At 33.4% G+C, this 18,377-nt stretch overlaps 2 protein-coding genes across 4 annotated transcripts; one reads left to right on the top strand and one right to left on the bottom strand.

Annotated features, from left to right (window-relative positions):
• Positions 1-2,775: 2,775 nt before the first annotated feature.
• Positions 2,776-4,413, bottom strand: LOC126726136 (NAC domain-containing protein 89-like). 3 transcript variants are annotated; one of them, XM_050431263.1, is made up of 2 exons: positions 4,195-4,413; positions 2,776-3,775 (listed from the first exon to the last, which is right to left on the bottom strand). In XM_050431263.1, exon 2 carries the CDS (start codon positions 3,766-3,768, stop codon positions 2,851-2,853), a length of 918 nt encoding a protein of 305 aa, XP_050287220.1. In that variant the 5' UTR covers positions 3,769-3,775; positions 4,195-4,413; the 3' UTR covers positions 2,776-2,850. The 3 variants fall into 3 exon arrangements, with proteins under 3 accessions (XP_050287220.1, XP_050287218.1, XP_050287219.1); XM_050431261.1 differs by having other exon boundaries at positions 2,777-3,812; XM_050431262.1 differs by having other exon boundaries at positions 2,777-3,801; positions 4,195-4,412.
• Positions 4,414-12,463: 8,050 nt separating this feature from the next.
• LOC126726134 (spermidine coumaroyl-CoA acyltransferase) lies at positions 12,464-15,245 on the top strand. The gene is made up of 2 exons (XM_050431260.1): positions 12,464-13,426; positions 14,395-15,245. The coding sequence occupies exons 1-2, from the start codon at positions 12,618-12,620 to the stop codon at positions 14,933-14,935; spliced, it is 1,350 nt and encodes a 449-aa protein (XP_050287217.1). The 5' UTR covers positions 12,464-12,617; the 3' UTR covers positions 14,936-15,245.
• The last annotated feature ends 3,132 nt before the right edge of the window (positions 15,246-18,377 follow it).

Here is an 18,377-nt window from a genome sequence, read left to right as displayed (position 1 = left end):
GTAGAATATAAGAAGAGCATCTAATCTAACCGTGGATTTGTTAAAATTCTCATCCAACTAAAAAATATTGAGTATGATGGTCTTTAACATTCTTTTCACTTCCAAGCAAAACAAATTCACCTTTTTTTACTTTGTCATGTGGCAGTAAATTCTCAATCAGCTTGCTCCCAATTGGTACATTATCAGAATTTAAGCCCTCCCTGTTGAAGATTGTGAGGGGTATTGTCATTTGAGCTTCAATATGGGAACTTTTCGTTTTACAGTTCTTACATGATCTAATCTTGAGGGACAAATGTTTAACTTAAAGCCAAGTGTAGAAGCTTTATCTGAAAGTGAAACTACTAGGTAGTGTCCTTTCACCAGCTTCTTAATGTTTAACTTAATGACAAATGTTTAACTTAATGCCAAATGTTTAATTTAAGCCCTCCCCAGCTTCTTTTCCTTTCACCAGTGTCCTTGTATCAACAACCCCGCATCAAGTAAAAAAACTATGTGCACTAAACTGAACCTCAAAGTTAACATGCTGTGTCAAAGATTATATCATCACAGATTATGTAGTAAATTTTGTGATATTTCTTCATTTTCACTTGAAGCCATTTAAGCAGATAAGTATTTAACTTCACGATTATCAGTTTCTCATTACCTTAGATCATTTCAAAAAGAAATTTTGTAAAGTGTCTGAATACTCTTACCTGTCCAATGGGGCCAAAGAAAGCTTGGAAGATGAACTCTGGTTCTTTTTGAACCCCTTGGTGTCATACCGCATTTGCCTTGAGATATCTGTGATGGGATTGTCTTCCATATCTAAATCATGTTCAGCTGACTCAGCTGGTTCAGTCATCCATAAATCTGATTGGTTCATTGCCACCTGTCTTATTCCTTTCAGCATCATTGCTGTCTGATGCAGTGATGTGCATCGCAGGTGAATTCTTGCATGCTGAGTCTTCATGATGAGATCCCATACTAGACATCATTTTGTCAGCATCAGTTTGCTCTCCGCCTGAAGTGGTTTTTTCTTCTGTGCCCAATGAACAAGTTCATGTCTGTACTTTTGAAAAATCTGAAACACTCTGTTGATTCATGTACAGGTTTGACAGGTAAATCATCTTTGAACAGCTGAGAAGATGGTTCTGTGAACATTGAATTCTGAGATGAGCAACTTTGTTGATCAGTTTCATCTGCACTCATCATTATTGTTTTGGGGAAATAGTGAATGTACTTTATTTTCACACTTGGAGGTAAATGTGATTAAGACTTCAAAACTAATTTTCCTAATGAGGATGACAAAGATGAAAAAAAAACAAAAAAAAAAAACAACAACAACAACAACATGAGACTGTTTCTGAAGTAGAAGCCACACAATCAAACAGCCACATTGTCATCCTGGTAATTAGTTCTTATTAAGCTAAAAGAATCTTACCTTTCCATCAGTTAGCTCATGTGAAATGCTATTTGTATGCTGTTGAAGCAACGCAACAGTGAAAGCTTTTGCAGAAATTACATTCGGACTCTTAGAAGGGATATCTACTTGTAATTACATTGAAAGGTACCATCGGTTCCCAAAAGACCTTCTCAAAAGGAAAAAAATGGAGGAGGTGGTGTTGGCAAGAATTCCATATCCATGCTGCTCATGTCTGAATCGTGATACATCTTGGGCAGTGATACTGCAGGTGTTGTTTTCACATCTACCTCCTGTGCATTCTGAAGCTTTGGAAATACATCTGTTCTTCCATTGTCTTCAACATAACCATCTGGTGGTTTTGCAACTCCCCCTTCTTGGTGCAGCTAACGATATTTAATAAGACAATTTTCAAGTAGACCAAAATGAAAGAGATAAGGAAATTTTAACAAGTTTGAAAAAGATGAATGGACAATAAAAGACATACCTTTCTCCATTGGAGAATTCTGCTGTGCCAATGATTTACTGTATTTAGGTTTTTCTCTAGAGGCCTTATATACACCTGTCCTTTCACACATCTAAACACACAAAGACACAGAACCAATGCAAAAAGTATTGAAGCTCCTATGATAGCAATTCAAGTTACCCTCTTGGTTGTGAACACTTCAGAGATTGGACAAACATTTTACACGATAGCAATGTAGATTGAATAAATATTTTACAAAGTAACAATGTAGATTGAACACAGAACCAATGCAAAAAGTATTCAACGCATAGCTCAGATGGTAAATAAACCACTCAATCTTCTAGATTCCTTCAGAGATTGAACAAACATTTAACACAGTAGCAGTGTAGACTGAATAGGTCCATGCCCTGTTATTTCAAGTTTAAGAAGTTTCCTTCTAAACCTGCACATTAATAAATAGTTTTTATTTTATTTTAAAGTTGATAGGCACTGGTTTATTTATGACCTATATGCTCACCAAATTTGCGGGAAATGGGAATAGAATAATGTCATAGATGATGGAAAAAAAATGTTTAGGCGAATAAATAGGTCATTTGAAAACTTCTATAAATAAAAGAGCCAGCACAGAAGTTTAGAAATTATTAGAAAATATGGTTGCAAAACAAGCCAATTTTGGAATAGATTCCAAGAGCCAGTCATCAAAATAGCACAAAATATCTCAGCTAATGAAAAAAATTTGTAAATATTGAACCAATAACATTCAAGATAGGGGTTTAATTCAAGTAAAGATATTTGACACCTGTAAAGAAGAAAAAAAAAAAGATAAAGAGTAGAGTGATTCCAACTTAAGAAAAGGAATTTACAATTGCACTCACTTTGAACTATTCTAAGTGATAAGTAAATCTAATCTAATGGCACAAAAAACAATGAGCCAGTGGGAGTTTGGCCTTTGCTAGTCCACCAAAAAAAAAAATACAAGAATGTACTATAAGAGTGGGGTGTCGTCACAATCGGTAAGATCCCCCAAAAACTCAGTCAAAAATTGATCCAGATCATCCGAGCAGAAATCTTCATCCTCAAAATTAGTATTGAATATATCAGGCCCAAATTCTGATTCTGAAACAGGATCAGATATAGTAACCATCGGTGGAAGAGTCTGCTCAGATGCAGTAGCAGCAGCAGGGGAAGCAATGGCATCAATGTGAATGACAGAATGCTGGTTAGAAACGGGAATAATCAGGGGCAGAAGAGTGTCATCAGATGCATCAGTGGTAGTAGCATGCTCGGCAGCCCGCTGCTTCTTTCTTGGACAATCTTGTTGAGGGAGGGGCTGTGGCTGAACTTTCCTCTTCCTAGAAGCAGTCTTGGCTTGATCGTTTCTACGTAGCCGACACAATACAGAGGAGGCAACAACAGCCTGATCAGAAGAAGGCAACCGCAGTGAGGAACCCTCAACATCAAGGGTGAACTCGTGCATGATCCAACAGCCATTCTGTGGCGACTGAGCGTTCTCATAGTGAAACCAACGCTTTAATCCAATAGGTAGGCTGCTGTGGGCGTCATATATAACCTTAGAGCCCTCATTACTCCAAGTTCCTCCGGAGCTGATTGTGCGACAAATGCGGCTGCCACGGCTACCCTTGGCCTTACCCTTACCCTTAAAATTCAAAGTGGTAAAGAAATAGAGGTCCTCATCTTCTCGCAAAAAGGAACCGCCAAAAAGATCCCAAATCTGATCAGGCTGATGGGCTCCGTAGAGATCAAAATCAGAGATAAAACCACAGTAGAGATCCAATGACTGTCCATTAACCTTCTTGTAGAGGAAGTATGAGAGCAACTCATGGTCTCTGGGGTCAAATTTGAAACCAACTACATTTGACCGAGGACTAGGACTGAAATCCATCTCTGTCCTGCAGAACATCTATATTCGCCAAACCTATAATAGAACTAATAATAAAAAATTAAAAAAATTGAAAACGTATGTGCAGCGAGATCAACTACCACATGTCTATTTTATCATATCATCCTCTTTTCTTTGGCCCTGCCTTCTTTTCTTTCTTTTTATTTTTCTAAAGAAATAGGACTAGCCTTGGAACCATGCATGCTTTCGTATTCCCTTTTCCATTTTAGGACAAGAGAGTTAATTGTCATTTAACAATGGATGCTCTTTCCTAAATTTAACAGATTAAGATTAAAATGTGATGCTTGTACTTTTCTATGTTAGGGTTAGGGTTTGGTGTACGGAAACTGAAACGGTAACACAAACACAAACACAAACACGGGTATGGGTTAGTATTAGGGTTAGGGTTAGGGTTAGGGTTAGGCTTACTGGAAAAGAGAGAATTGGAGTTGCTTCTTCCACACAGAGAGCGAGCGAGCGAGCGTGCGTGCGTTCGAGATGAACACACTTCAGATTCAAAAGCAAAATCTTTCACTTCTTTCTCTTTCTCCCTAAATTCAAAACGCTGAGTGTATTCTGTCTGTGTTTCTTTGTTTCAGAGTGTCTGTGAGAACAGAGAGAGAAACTTCTGAACCTGGTCCTATTTATTTGACACCACACCGACTATTTTCCAACGGTCACTTTTTTCTTTTTTCATTTTTTTTTTTTTTTTCAAATTCCCCAACGCAATCGGGTTCCAACTAGGCAACTAGCCCTTTCTTTTTTATGGGCCAGGACATCCGGCCCACCTATCATTTATTTTCAAAATTTACCCACTTTATTTGCTTTTTTATTTTAATAAAATACACAAATATTCAATACAAAGTGTATGGCCTCACACACACACATATACTAATAATTTAACATATTTTCATACCAATAATAATATTAATAATTAGGGATCTTTCGGTTCTTGTTGATGATTGCAGTGAGTTTCTTCTGCAGCTGCCTCAAGCTAGGATGACTCACTGCTATAGAGAGGCAAATTGTTGTGCTGATGCCTTAGCCAAGTTAGGAGCTAATATATCCTCTGTTTGTAATCGTTTTAATTCCCCTCCCCCTGTTGTAATCCCCTTTTTGTTAGCTGATTCACTGGGGACAGCTCGGACTAGGATGGTCCCTTTTGGTTCTTGTAATAGCACTTCTTAATTAATATTACTTTCCCGGTTTACCAAAAAAAAAATAATATTAATAATTAGGCCCCAAATATAATCCAATAAAAAAAATTATGCTACAATATTTTTACAATAAATCTTAAGAGACATGTTGTTTTTTGTTTTTTTTTTTTTTTTTTTTACATTACTATTTACTAATACTCCAAATTTACTTGGATGGAGTATGTGATAATTGATATTATCAAACTTTTTCCTTTAGCTATACTAAATGTTGGACTACATTAAAAGGGAGTTAATACTGACTAGAGGTACCATTTCGACTAGAGGTCGGTTGGTAATCAATATTAGACATTGACATAATTAATAAAATTATAATAAAAAATGTCACATTAGCATCTAATTTTTTAAAAAAAAATTATCAATTTTAACAAAAGAAAAAAAAATTAAAGACTAAAAAACACATGAATTAAGATCTGGTCACAGCATTAACATTAACACAAACCCAAAAAATATCAAACACAAGAACACACCCAAATTTTCTAGCATTTTCCAATTTGAGCTATCTGGCTTGCTTGGCTGAAATTGATAGGAATGTGACCTAAACAATTCTAGCTTTTGAGTCCCTTGAAAGGTTTATGTGAGCTAATTTGCATGCTCCATTAAGCTAGTGGATGTGACTTGTGAGTTTAAGCATTAGCATTAGGCATATGAGCCAAGTTTTAATATTCAATTTTTCTTTTTGGGTTCTGCACTGAATGGCCAGACTCTAATTCATACACAGGCAGGTACAACTTATAGTTAAATACCCATTGCTCCATTGATAATGTATTGGCCCTTGTCATTAATAAGGTAAATACTGTCGGGCATTGAGTCATTTCAAAGTCTTTTTTTATTTTTTGTACTTGGCCTTCTTCAAGTCTTTTACTAGTAACTTTGATCTCTCTCTCTCGTAATTTAGGAGATACGTAAACTAAATAGTAGGAATAAAGCTGATGGTATAATCTTCTGATTATCAAAAACGGCAATATTAAACATAGAAGTAAGGGGAGTTTCAAACAAAGAAAAATACTTAAAACTGTGATCTCCCCAGAGAAGCCAAGGCATCCGCACTAGTGGTGAAAAAAAAAAAAAAAAACCACCAAAAGTGTATCCAACTCAAAAAAGAAGCGAAAATTTCAGAGGACACAAAGGAAATATTCTAATTTGTTGTGCGAAACCGTACACCCAATTTCCACTGGTAGATAGATCCCCAGTGTACATGGTCTTTTCCTTATAAGTTGGGGTAATATTCTAATAACAACAAAATGAGCCAAAGTAAGAAGATAGAAGTCATTGGATTTGGATGGATGCTAATGTGAGATGTTTGTCGGATGAATTGTTTCTTTCAAACACTCAAATGAATTGTTTCTTTTACTTCCATCATTTTTAATTTATAAATAAATTAGTTTTATTTGTCCGATTTTCATTTTTACCCCCCTTAATTTGTCCACATTTTTTTGTTCCCTCTAAATTTTGATTTTGTGAAATTTGAGAATGCTTTATATATTAATTTTCTTGTAAAATTTGTGCTCTATTGGGAGGTATTTTAATATTACTGGCCACATACCCACACGCTGCGTGAAAATATATATAAATATTATGTAATATGGTGTAATATATAAAAATGAACAATTACTTCAAGTATTGTCAATTTTTTTTAAAAAAAAAATCTACAAGTATTTTTTTATATCTTTTTATCTTTACAAATATATCATGCTATTATTTTTGTGTGTGTTTAATTAATATTTTTTAATGTGAACCATATCCTTCTAACTTTTGTTGTACTATGTTATATTTGCCTATTTCCTCAAAAAAAATGTTATATTTGCCTAATATACAACTAAATTTTATAATTTTCAAATTTATTATTCAAATTTCTCATCTCTTATTAAGGAATAAGAAAATTATCATAATAATCAAAACTCATTACAAAATTACAATGTTATCTTAACCAAAATTAAAATGAAACCGAATGAATAAAAGATAGACTTTATAATAATTTATTATTCAAAATTTCAAACAATGGGTAAGCATATTCAAATTCATAGTCATGTAGATTGTGTAAAACTGCAAGGAGACTAGAATCTTATTGAGCACTTTTCAATAATATAAGCATTTTGTTTTGTTAAAGCTATGACCCTATAATAATAGTATTTGTCTTGTAGATGTATAATAATATAAGTGTACCGTAAAAAGTAACTTTAGCATTTTTATTTTGTGTGCTAAACTTTAGCAATTTGTCGAAGCTATGCATGTTTTTTGTATATAATTATTTAATTAAATTAGTGGATCTCTAAAATTTGATTAAGCTTTTCATGTTAGTTAGTTTACAATATATTCTGAGGTGGTGTTGTTAAGTTAGTTTTTTAGTTTTTAACTTTTATAATAAGTTTATCTATCACAAATTTTTTTAATCTTTATATTGATATTTGTAATATGGTCCTTGGTTTTAATTATGTTTTTGTTGACTAAATAATTACAACTTATCAAAGATGTGGCTTTCTTTTTAACTACGTAACAGGTGAATGTATAATAATATAAGTGTACTGTAAAAAGTAACTTTACCAATTTTTTTTTTTTTTGTGCTAAACTTAATAGAAGCAAATGTTTAATAATTAACTCATTTAGTGTATTTTTTTTTTCATGTAACTAGGAAAAGAGTGATAGAAACAAAAGAAATCGCAAAGAAAATCAAGCCATTGGTACAAAACCTGTAGTCGTAATGATAGCTTGATTTTCTTTGTGATTTCTTTTGTTTCTATCACTCTTTTCTTGGTTACATGAAAAAAATACACTAAATAAGTTAATTATTAAACATTTTCTTCTATTAAGTTTAGCACAAAAAAAAAAAATTTGCTAAAGTTACTTTTTACGGTACACTTATATTATTATACATCTACAAGACAAATACTATTATTATAGGGTCACAGCTTTAACAAAACAAATGCTTATATTATTGAAAAGTGCTCAATAAGATTCTAGTCTCCTTGAAAAGTGCTCAAGATTGTGTTTTCAAAAAATAACTAGTATTAACCCAAACCAAAATTCAACCAAAGTTATAAAAGGGAGAGGGAAGATTTTGTGATGGAAAATTGAAACACAATACCAAAACACAAATTTTTAAAAAATCAACCTTAATTAGCATTATAAGAAAGAACAAAAATTCACCAAAAGAAAGTAGAGAGAGAGAGAGAGAGAGAGAGTACTCATAGTTTTTGTATGGGAAAAATATGGATTGAATGGAGGAAATGATATCAAATTTATACAAAATAAAATGGGAAGGAAAAGAAACAAATTATAAGAAAGAGAAAATGGTGAATGAAGTGTAACGATGAAGTAGAGAGTAGCAGGGGAGGTAAAGAGGCAAAGGGGGAAGTGAAAGGTTGGAGTAAGTGTAACCATAGGTGTGGACTAATAGGGAGTAGAAAAGGTTTTTGTTTTGTTTTGTTTTTTTTTTTTTTTTTTTTTTTTTTTTTTTTTTTTTTTTTTTTGGAGTAGTGAGAAGAAAGTTTTAAAAGAGAAAAGAAGAAGTAGAAAATAAGTGGATGATGTGGCCCAATAATTGTGTAACAAAATGTATCGCGCACGCACGCGTACACACCCACACACACATATATAATGATGGAAAGAAAATAACATTCAATGTTGAAAGGAGTTTTCAATGTAAACAATAGACGATTAGAGTTTATGATGGTGTGTAGTGCATCACGTTGGCCAAACATAATTAATTTTGCAATACTCAATATTCACAACAAGGTTATTAAAAAAAAAAAATTTAACTTTTAGCAACTTAAAAATTTACTTTATCTATTTTAACAACTTACTTTACAATACACCTAACATCAAAAGTTTTATTTTAACAAACAACACATTAAAATAATATAAACAAACAAATAAAATAAATATAATAAACACTACACATGGATACACTTGAGAGAGAGAGAGAGAGAGAAACTAATTTAATAATGAGAGAAGAAAGATAAAATAATTTAATATTTGTAGTAACTTGCTACAGTGAGTTGCTACTAACCTATTACTAATAGTTCACTGTAGCAAGTTGGTAAAATATTTTAAGTTTAGCAACATTGTTGTGTGGTGTTTTTGTTTGTTTGGAGCTATAAAATAACTAAAAAGCTATTTTAAGAGCATTACTGTGGATGCTCTAAAGATGGGAAAAAAATAATAACGTGATGCTTATGTGGCTCAATAATAAAGTAGCAACAATAAATGTGTTTTTAGATATATATATATATATATATATATATTTCTTGTATCTAACTTCTTGCTTAAGGAAGTTAAGATGTTTGATTTTGGCATGAATCAGATTTAAAGCATCATCAGTATCAATTTCAAACTTTGAAGCAAATTTGAATTTTACTTTTTGTCCAAAAGGATAAGTAGTAATTCCATCATGTTCAACAAGAAAAGGATACAAAGCATTTATAAATGGAAGTCCAAGAATTACTTTATCAATCATGTTTTTAACAAGAACAGAAAGAACCTTGAAACAGACATTATCATGGCAAACATGAGAATTATTTAATTCATATTTAATTTTCATTTGAGTACCATTAGCAGAAACCAATCTTTCAGTTGATTTTTCAAAATATTTGGAAGGGATTAATCCTCTCTCTCTCTATATATATGGATATAGATTATAAGCATTCATTCTTCGAGTCAAGCATATAACCATTTAATTCATTTAAAAAAAATTTCAAATAAAATAAACCAATAAAACATGGCAATCCAAACAAATTGTTGACTGAGCATTTACAGTAAGCAAGCTAAAAATTATAGCTTTTAGCAACTTAAAAAGCAACTTTATCTATTTTAACAACCTACTTTATAATACACCCAACATCAAAGACTCTATATATGGCAACTCATTTAAAATAATATAAATAACTCATTAAAATAATAATATACATCCGCCACAAAAACCAACACAATAGCAACAACCACCTCCACCACCTCCATCGTTGCCCCACCAACCACAACCACAAATCACAGCAGCAAAAAAAAAAAAAAAAAAAAACAATTGGACCAAATCAGAAATCAAACCACAGCAAAACTTAATAGAAATCAAACAAATTGACCCACGCTGAAACCCACAGACAACCACGCTAATACCCACAGCACAACCACACTGATACCCACAAACCAAGCTGATACCCACGGACCCACAAACCACGCTGATACCCATGAACCAATTAGACCCACAAATCGACCCGCGAACCACTTCGACCCACACTTATACCCAAGAACCAATCGACCCACGAAACCAATGACGAGAGAGAGAGAGAAAAGAGAGAACAGAAACAGAGAAGTGAGAGAGGAGCCATTATAGATTTTTATAAGAAAGGAGGGAATAAAAACAAGGTTTTGAAACCTGGACTGGACCGAGCGGTTCTACCAGAAAAATTGGGAATCGGACTGAAATCTGGTTTTTTAAGCCTAGAGAACCGGGTACCGGACAAATTGTAGGCTGGTTTAACCAATCATGGAATAGGGAAAAATTAAAGAAAAATGCGGCTCCCAGGATTCGAACCTAAGCTCTCACACCTTGTAAGTAAGACTAAAGCTATGACCAACGGACGAAGTGCTCTTCTTGGGAGCTAATATGCAATATTATTAAATTTATATTAAATTTACATGATTTATAGTTTCTAAACTTCTATGTCATCTTTCTCAACATATTAAATATTACTAAATTAAATTTTTATTTAAGAATAATACCTATGCAATTTATGAATTTATTTTAAAAGTCATTTTTAGTTAATTGAAATGATTTCTCTTAAAGGATTATTATAAAAATTTCTTTTTATGCTTATTTATGTTGTACTATTTTTTATTAACCTTATAATGTACTATTTTATGTATTTTGTTTCAATTTTTAAGATATTTTTAGTAAATTTTGCTAATATTTACAAATTTAATATATTTATTTATATTTAAATAATTATTAAATTAATTATGACGTCATCTTGGTTTGACCCCGGTTCGACCTCGATTCGACCTCAAAAATCTTGAACCTCTCTCTTTTACGGTTCAATGAACGGTCCGGATTTGAAAACCTTGAATAAAAAAAGAAATTTTATGTTTACCTTCGTGCTATAGTGAGCTGTTATTGATAGCAGCTCATTGTAGCATGAAGGTAAAATATAGCTAAATAATTTAGCTATAGCATCTTTATTGGAGGGCTTTTTTGTGTGGTTGAGATGCTAAAATAACTTTTGAGTTATTTAGCATATTTATTGTGAGTGCACTAAGTGCTTCTTTATATTGTCCTAAATATTATACTAATTATTAGCTACCAGCTACCCCCCACATCTCAATCCATGTGACTCTATTTTCACCGTAGTAGGTGGAGTTATTTTTTTAAATACAAATGTATTTTTATACCATTTTTCAAATAAAATAAATAAATAAAAACTCAACAGGTTGGAAGAAAACTATTGCCTACATATTGCTTTCAACAATTAGCAGTTACTAGACTAGCTAGTAGCCACGGCATCAAAATACATTTAACTCTATTTTGATCCATGGGAAAAAAAAATTAGTAAGTACGGTTTTTGTATAGGAACCACTTATTTAGTTAAAATTAAAATTTTTTTATTAAAAATGTAGAAATTAGATTAAAAATAAGCTGAATAGTACAGTAGAGCCTATAAGTAATATCAATAAATATAGTAAGACTCATAAATAATAAAAAAATAAGTTAAAAGTGTAAATAAACTGAATTTTTTAGCTCATCTTAAACGGATACATAGTGTACAATAAATTATATGTAATAAATATTGTCCTTGATCCATTGGATCATGCAAGTCTCAACTCCGAAATGATGAAAAATTAAAATAAAATAATAGAAAATTTATGTAAAAATTGTTCATCAATTAAGAATATTATCAAGGCTAAGGATTTATTTAGGAACAACTTATATAGTTGAAATAGAAAATTTTTTTTGTTGAAAATATAGAAAAAAAAGTTAAAAAAATAAGTTGAACAGTATAATTAAATCCATAAATAATATCAAAAAATATAATAAAATTTATAAATAATACTAAAAATAAACTAAAATTACAAATAAATTGAAAATTTCTGCAAATCCCAAACTAGCTAAAAAAAATCTTATTTTATACCTTTATTTTTTAAATAAAAAAGTCAAATGAAAATATCACGTCCTGACGTCCACGTTTAACAGGAAAAAAAAAAGTAATTGAAACCGTCAAACATCGAAAAAAGCAACCAAAAGTAAAATCACAGTATTACGGTAACAAACACTATTATAAGGAAAAATCGCCCGGTGGTTGTTGGGTCCAGACTTTTGGACATCCAAAACGTCAAAACTCGGTCATCCTTTTTAATATCCAGCCGCCTTGTTGGAAAAGTCTAGACCACAAAATGTTTTATAATTTCTTGCTACAATAATAACGTCGCAGAGTATAATTTTTTTAGTAAAGAAAAAAATGGGTGAGATTGCGTATAATTGGTGGTGTTAGTCGCAGCAAGTTCCACATCACACCTCCAACTTCAACGCACCAAATCTCGAGAGTTTGAAAACGTGACAACCAACACCATATATATAAATTTCTCACACCACACTCATCACTCACACCAACAACCAACTAAAAAGAATTCACCTCCTACTCCTCAGCAACAATGCAAGTCAAAATCTCACACACCGCCTTAGTATCTCCCACCACACCACCATTCCACGAAGACCACACCCTCCCTCTTTCCCATCTCGACACCGACCCCAACCTCCACGTCACCTTCCGTTACCTCCGCACCTACCTCAACACCGCCACCTCCGCCGCCGCCGCCGTCGTTAACGACCCCTTTCAAGTCATTTCCGCCGCACTCTCCGCCGCTCTCGTCCACTACTACCCTCTCGCCGCCACTCTCCGGCAAAACCACCTCTTTTGCAGTGTTAAAAACCTGACCGTCCCGCTCATCCACGCCACCGTGGATGACACCACTCTCGAATCTCTCAACTACCTCGACGACAACCCGGATGCCCACTTTCTGGAGCAGTTGGTGCCCGACCCGGATCAGGAAGAGAGGCTTGTGAACCCGTGCGTGCTACAGGTCACGGTGTTCAAGTGTGGTGGGTTTACTCTCGGGGCCGCAATACACCACTCGCTGTGTGATGGACTCGGCGCGACTCAGTTCTTCAACGTTATGGCCGAGTTGGCTCGTGGGGCGACTCGGGTTTCGGTTGAACCGGTGTGGGATCGGACGAGTCTGTTGGGGCCCAGAGACCCGCCCCGAGTTGAGGCACCGATTCATGAGTTCTTGAGTTTGGAGAAGGGGTTTTCATCGTACAGTGAGGAGACTGGTCCGGTTTTGATGGAGTGCTTTAATGTGAGTGATGAGTGCTTGGAAAAGTTCAAGACCGCGCTGTTTGAACGGTGTGGATTGAAATTCACCACTTTTGAAGCTTTGGGTGCTTTCATATGGCGAGCCAAGTAAGTCCCCTCTATATTTCCTTTTTGTGTTTGCCTTCTAAAATTTTTTTGTATTCTTTATTATCAGCTAAATTGCCAAATCTGTTAGTAAATGACACAAAATATTCATAAAATTTTTCATTTGACAGATTTTTGTCATTGGATAAGTTTTATTTTTATAGAAAAATATATATATTCATAAAAGGGGTGACTCATTTTTACAATGTTACTACGTGAGAAATGAAATTGACAAAAATTTAGCCTTATGCACTAATTTGACAATTGAAATAAAGTTATTGAATTAATTGAATATTAACCTATTTGTTATGTTGATGTATTATAAAAAAATAAAATTTGTAGTTGGCATTAAGTAAATGTTTCAATTTGTAGGTATGGTACATGCATACCAAACTAAAACCTATCACATGGTTTTTTTTTTACTAATGCAACGAAAATAATGTTATATTTTTCATGTATAATTAAATTCAATCATGTGTTTTATTGATCAATAAATTCAATACAACCACATAATTGAACTAATTAAGTATGTGTTTGGATCCGGATGAACTTGTGTCTGCGTTTTCAGCATTTTTTATTATTATTTTTTTTTCTGTGCACACTTTTCAGTTTTAGGGGACAAAGTGACTATTCATGCACTGTTTATACATGGTTTACTTACTATTTACGGGACTCATAATCACTTTATTCAGAAAAAAAATATATATTAAAAATGGGTCTCACGATATTATTCATCTATTTAAAAATTATTTTGTTATGGTGTTTTTAATTTTCAGCAAAATAAACTATATTGAAACGGACCTAAGAAACCTAATAGCTCATAAGGAATCATAGATAAATTTTTTACCCCAATTACAAGTACTAACCTATAATTATTGTCATTTTAGGCAATAGCTTCGACATTGAATTTATATTCTTATTATGCCTTATGAGTTGCCTCCTGGACATTTTGTTTGTCATTTACGCAACAGGGTTAAAGCCTCAAAAATTCCAGGCGAAGAGAAGGTGAAGTTTGCTTATGCAATCAATATGAGAAAACAGGTAAAGCCACCACTACCTGCCGGTTACTGGGGTAATGGCTGTGTTCCAATGTACGCGCAGCTTAGTGCCAAAGAGTTGGTAGAGAAACCTATTTGGGAAACAGCACAGCTGATCAACAAGAGCAAAAGCAGAGCCACTGATGAATACGTTCGCTCGTTTATTGACTTCCAGCATCTGCATTATGGAGATGGGATCACAGCAGGAAAAGGAGTGAGTGGATTCACAGATTGGAGGCACTTAGGCCACTCAACTGTTGATTTTGGTTGGGGTGGTCCTGTAACAGTTTTGCCACTCTCAAGAAACCTTCTTGGAAGTGTTGAGCCTTGCTTTTTCTTACCATATTCTTCGGTTAGTTCTGGAAGGAAGGATGGTTTCAAGGTGTTAGTGAATTTGCGAGAGAGTGCCATGCCTGCTTTCAAGGAAGAGATGAAGGAGTTTGCCAACCACGAGTTTGGGCTGTCTAGATATTAAATAACAAGTTCACATCATGATTTTAGTACTGTAGTATGTATTTTGGTTGACAGGGGTACCACAATCAGACAAGAGAGTTGTTCACGGAGTAATAAGTCTTTATTTGTAATTGGAATTGGGTTTGGCTTCGTCCAATGCTCCTTGGTACATGACATGATACAGGCACAACACGTGTCCTAAATTGGCTACAGGCCAATTCTGTATTTCTCCTAATACATAAAAGCATTGATAAAGTGACAAGCTCTCAATTATAAACAATAAAATGATATTAGTGATAGATTCATGTGAAAATCAATCATATTTTGATACTTGATAGTTGTGAAAAATACTGAATATTGTGTCTTTAATGTTACTAGGTGGTAGTTTTTTTCCTCTACATTAAAAAGTTACTGATGGTGCGTTTGGATATTGCTTATTTTAGGGGTGTGCATGGGTCGGGTTGGGTCGGGTTGAGGGGAGTTTTTGACCCAACCCACCATGGTGGGTCAAAAAAAACCCAACCCAACCCATAAACCCAACCCAACTCAACCTATCACATAAGTCCAACCCAACCCACATGGGTCGGGTTGAACCCATGGGTTTGAAATTTTTTTTTTTATTATTATTAAATTGAGTAGAAAAAAATATATTAAAATATTAAAAAAACCTAAAGATTAGTATCAATGTAACTCCTTAAAGGCAAACAACATTAATGACTAAACAACAATAGTAATTTATTAGGATTTGTGTGAACTAATTGGCTTTTATATAGGATAGGAAGAACAGGCTATTTAAAAAATTTTATTAATTATATAATATATTATATATATATATATATATATATATTAAATTAGTATTAGTAGGATAAACTAAGGAAATGCTGCTCTACAACTGTTTTTTTTTAATTATTAAATATATAATATATATTTAAATATATATATATATATATATATATATATATATAAAAGTGTCCTACAATTGATTTAAAAAAAATTATTAAATATAAAAATATATTTTAAATATATATTAAATATGGGTGGGTCGGGTTGGGTTTGGCGGGTTTGTAATTTTATGACCCAAACCCAACCCAACCCGCCATAAAATATTTTTTTGTAACCCAACCCAACCCACCAAGCCTTAAAAACCGACCCAACCCAGTGGGTCGAGTCGGGTTTGGCGGGTCGGTGGGTTTTCTGCACACCCCTAGCTTATTTTGCTGAAAATTAAAAACAATAAAAAATTAATTTCCGAATTACTATTCACATCGAAAACATTGTTCATTTGCCTATTTGCACAGTGCAGTAGTCACTGGTCACAAAAAAAAAAAAAAGGGCAAACGTGGGTGCGTTGGCCGTGATCCAAACGGGTACTTAGAATCAATTAGCGTTCTTTAATAAGCTGGTTTCTTAGACTTAATCTGACGACTGGCCCTACTTCGAGTGATATCCAAAGTATGGTTTGCTTAGCCAATTTAGCAAGATCTTATTCAACAACCTCACCCATAGATTGAAGTTGATTTCACTCCTTTTGGCTTTTGGATGGGCAACGAAAGTTATCGGTTGTGAACCTTGAGTTGGAAGACTAAGCAAAGGCAATACAAGGCAAGGTACTGCCATCCCTCCTAGCTTAAGATGCCAATTTAGAGGTTTTGAGAAAAGATTTCACAGTTGCATTGGTTAATTAGTAGATTTCGATCAATTGAAGGTGTTGATTCATCTTGCCTTTCTCTTATAGCTAGCCATTTTGGGTCTAAGCAGAGAAAAAAAGATTTACAATTTTGTGCCAAAAGAGATAATAAATTTTAATTGATAGGATGTTGTCAAAAGCCTTATGGTTTGGTGACAATGTCCGGCTTCCTTTCCTCTAAGGGAAAACCTATATTTGAATTTTTTCCCTCTCCTACTAAAAAATATTATTGTAAAGATGTTATTTATCTTTTTATTTATTTATTTTTATTTTTTGATATATAGTAACTAAGGTGGTGTTTGCTAAAAATGAAAGAAGAGTGGATGACAAAGGGAGGGAAAAAAAAATCAAAGGATGATAGTTTTCCAATATTTGTTAAAACAGTTGGTAGTTTTCCATAAGAAGTAAAAAAGAGAAGATGTCAAAGGAAGAATAAAAAATCATAGGACATGGTTTTTTGTTAGAGCATCCACATCAATGGTGTTAAAAATTTAGCTTTTAGCATTCTAAAAAAGTTACTTTATCTATTTTAACTCACCATTTCATAATTCACCCTACATCAATATTTTTATTTTTCACAACATAGCTAAATACTATTAATTAATTTATTATTCTCTCTCTCTCTCTCTCTTCAACCCATGACCTCTCTTCGTCTTTGTCTCTTTATTTTCTTCTTCACCCTCTCTTCAACCCACAACCACCAAACTCACAACCCAAAATCAACCACCACCACCACAACCACCAAACTCATATCCATATCAAACACAAACTCATATGAATATACATAGCCAAAATCCGATCAAGCACAACCCACAACCAAAGCCCAAAACCCGATCTGATCAAACATAGCCAAAACCAAACACATCTAGATCAAACAAAACCCACAACCTAATATCAACCCAAAATCCCAATCTCAACTCACAACCAAAATCAACCACCACCACCATCAAAAGCACCAAACCCATATGAACACACATAAAAAAAAAAAAAAAGAACCTAAATACAACTAATACATACCCACCACATTGCTAACCCATTGTCATCATCACCACCACCAATGTTGCCCATGAACCACCGCAAACCCACCTCTTTATTTGTTTGAGAGAGAAGACCAACAAGGAGAGAGAGAGAGAGAGAGAGAGAGAGAGGGGGGGGGGCAAGAGATTGAGAATAGTGAATTGAGAAAGACAAAAAAAGAGAAAGAATTTGAGTTTTTTAATTGAAGGAAGAGAAGGCTTGGGAGAGATGGGAGGGGCGAGGAAGAAAGAAAATAGAAGAGAGAGAGAGAGAGAGAGAGAGAGAGAGAGAGAGAGATTATTATTTGTTATAGCATTTGAGTTACAGAAAATTACTATAAATGATAGTTTACTGTAGCACATTTGCAAAAAAAATTTGAAAAAGAACCATCAATGCAATATATTTTTTGTGGAATGGTTTGTTAAAAATAGTAATATAGCAATTTGAAAGCATCAACGTGAATGCTCTTATTTGATATAAATGGAAATTAAAAGGAAAATAAAAGGATGGTGGATGCCAATTTCCATATGTACTTACAAAAATTCATTTGTTGACCAAAATTCATATGCTGAGAAATAGGTGGAATTTTGGAGGGAAAAAAAAGAGTGGAGAGCAGGTATAAAGAACTTGTAAAAATATTATTTTAGCCTTTACACTTTTTTTTTTTTGGCCTTTTTTTTAATATTTTTTTTTATTGTTTTTAAAGTCATTTTGGCTAGTTAACAAGACAATGAAATGGGCAGGGAAGATTAAAAAAAAA

Source organism: Quercus robur, chromosome 5, assembly GCF_932294415.1.
Source record: "Quercus robur chromosome 5, dhQueRobu3.1, whole genome shotgun sequence".
Lineage (NCBI taxonomy): Eukaryota > Viridiplantae > Streptophyta > Magnoliopsida > Fagales > Fagaceae > Quercus > Quercus robur.
Note: the sequence above shows the minus strand (reverse complement) of the source record. Positions and strands in the feature narration are given on the sequence as shown.

Excerpts from the sequence above, each read along its gene's own strand:
- LOC126726136 (XM_050431261.1), bottom strand. The coding sequence starts at position 3,786 with ATGTTCTGCAGGACAGAGATGGATTTCAGTCCTAGTCCTCGGTCAAAT.
- LOC126726134 (XM_050431260.1), top strand. The coding sequence starts at position 12,618 with ATGCAAGTCAAAATCTCACACACCGCCTTAGTATCTCCCACCACACCA. Across the intron at positions 13,427-14,394 it reads GCTTTCATATGGCGAGCCAA|GGTTAAAGCCTCAAAAATTC; the intron begins GTAAGTCCCCTC and ends TTTACGCAACAG.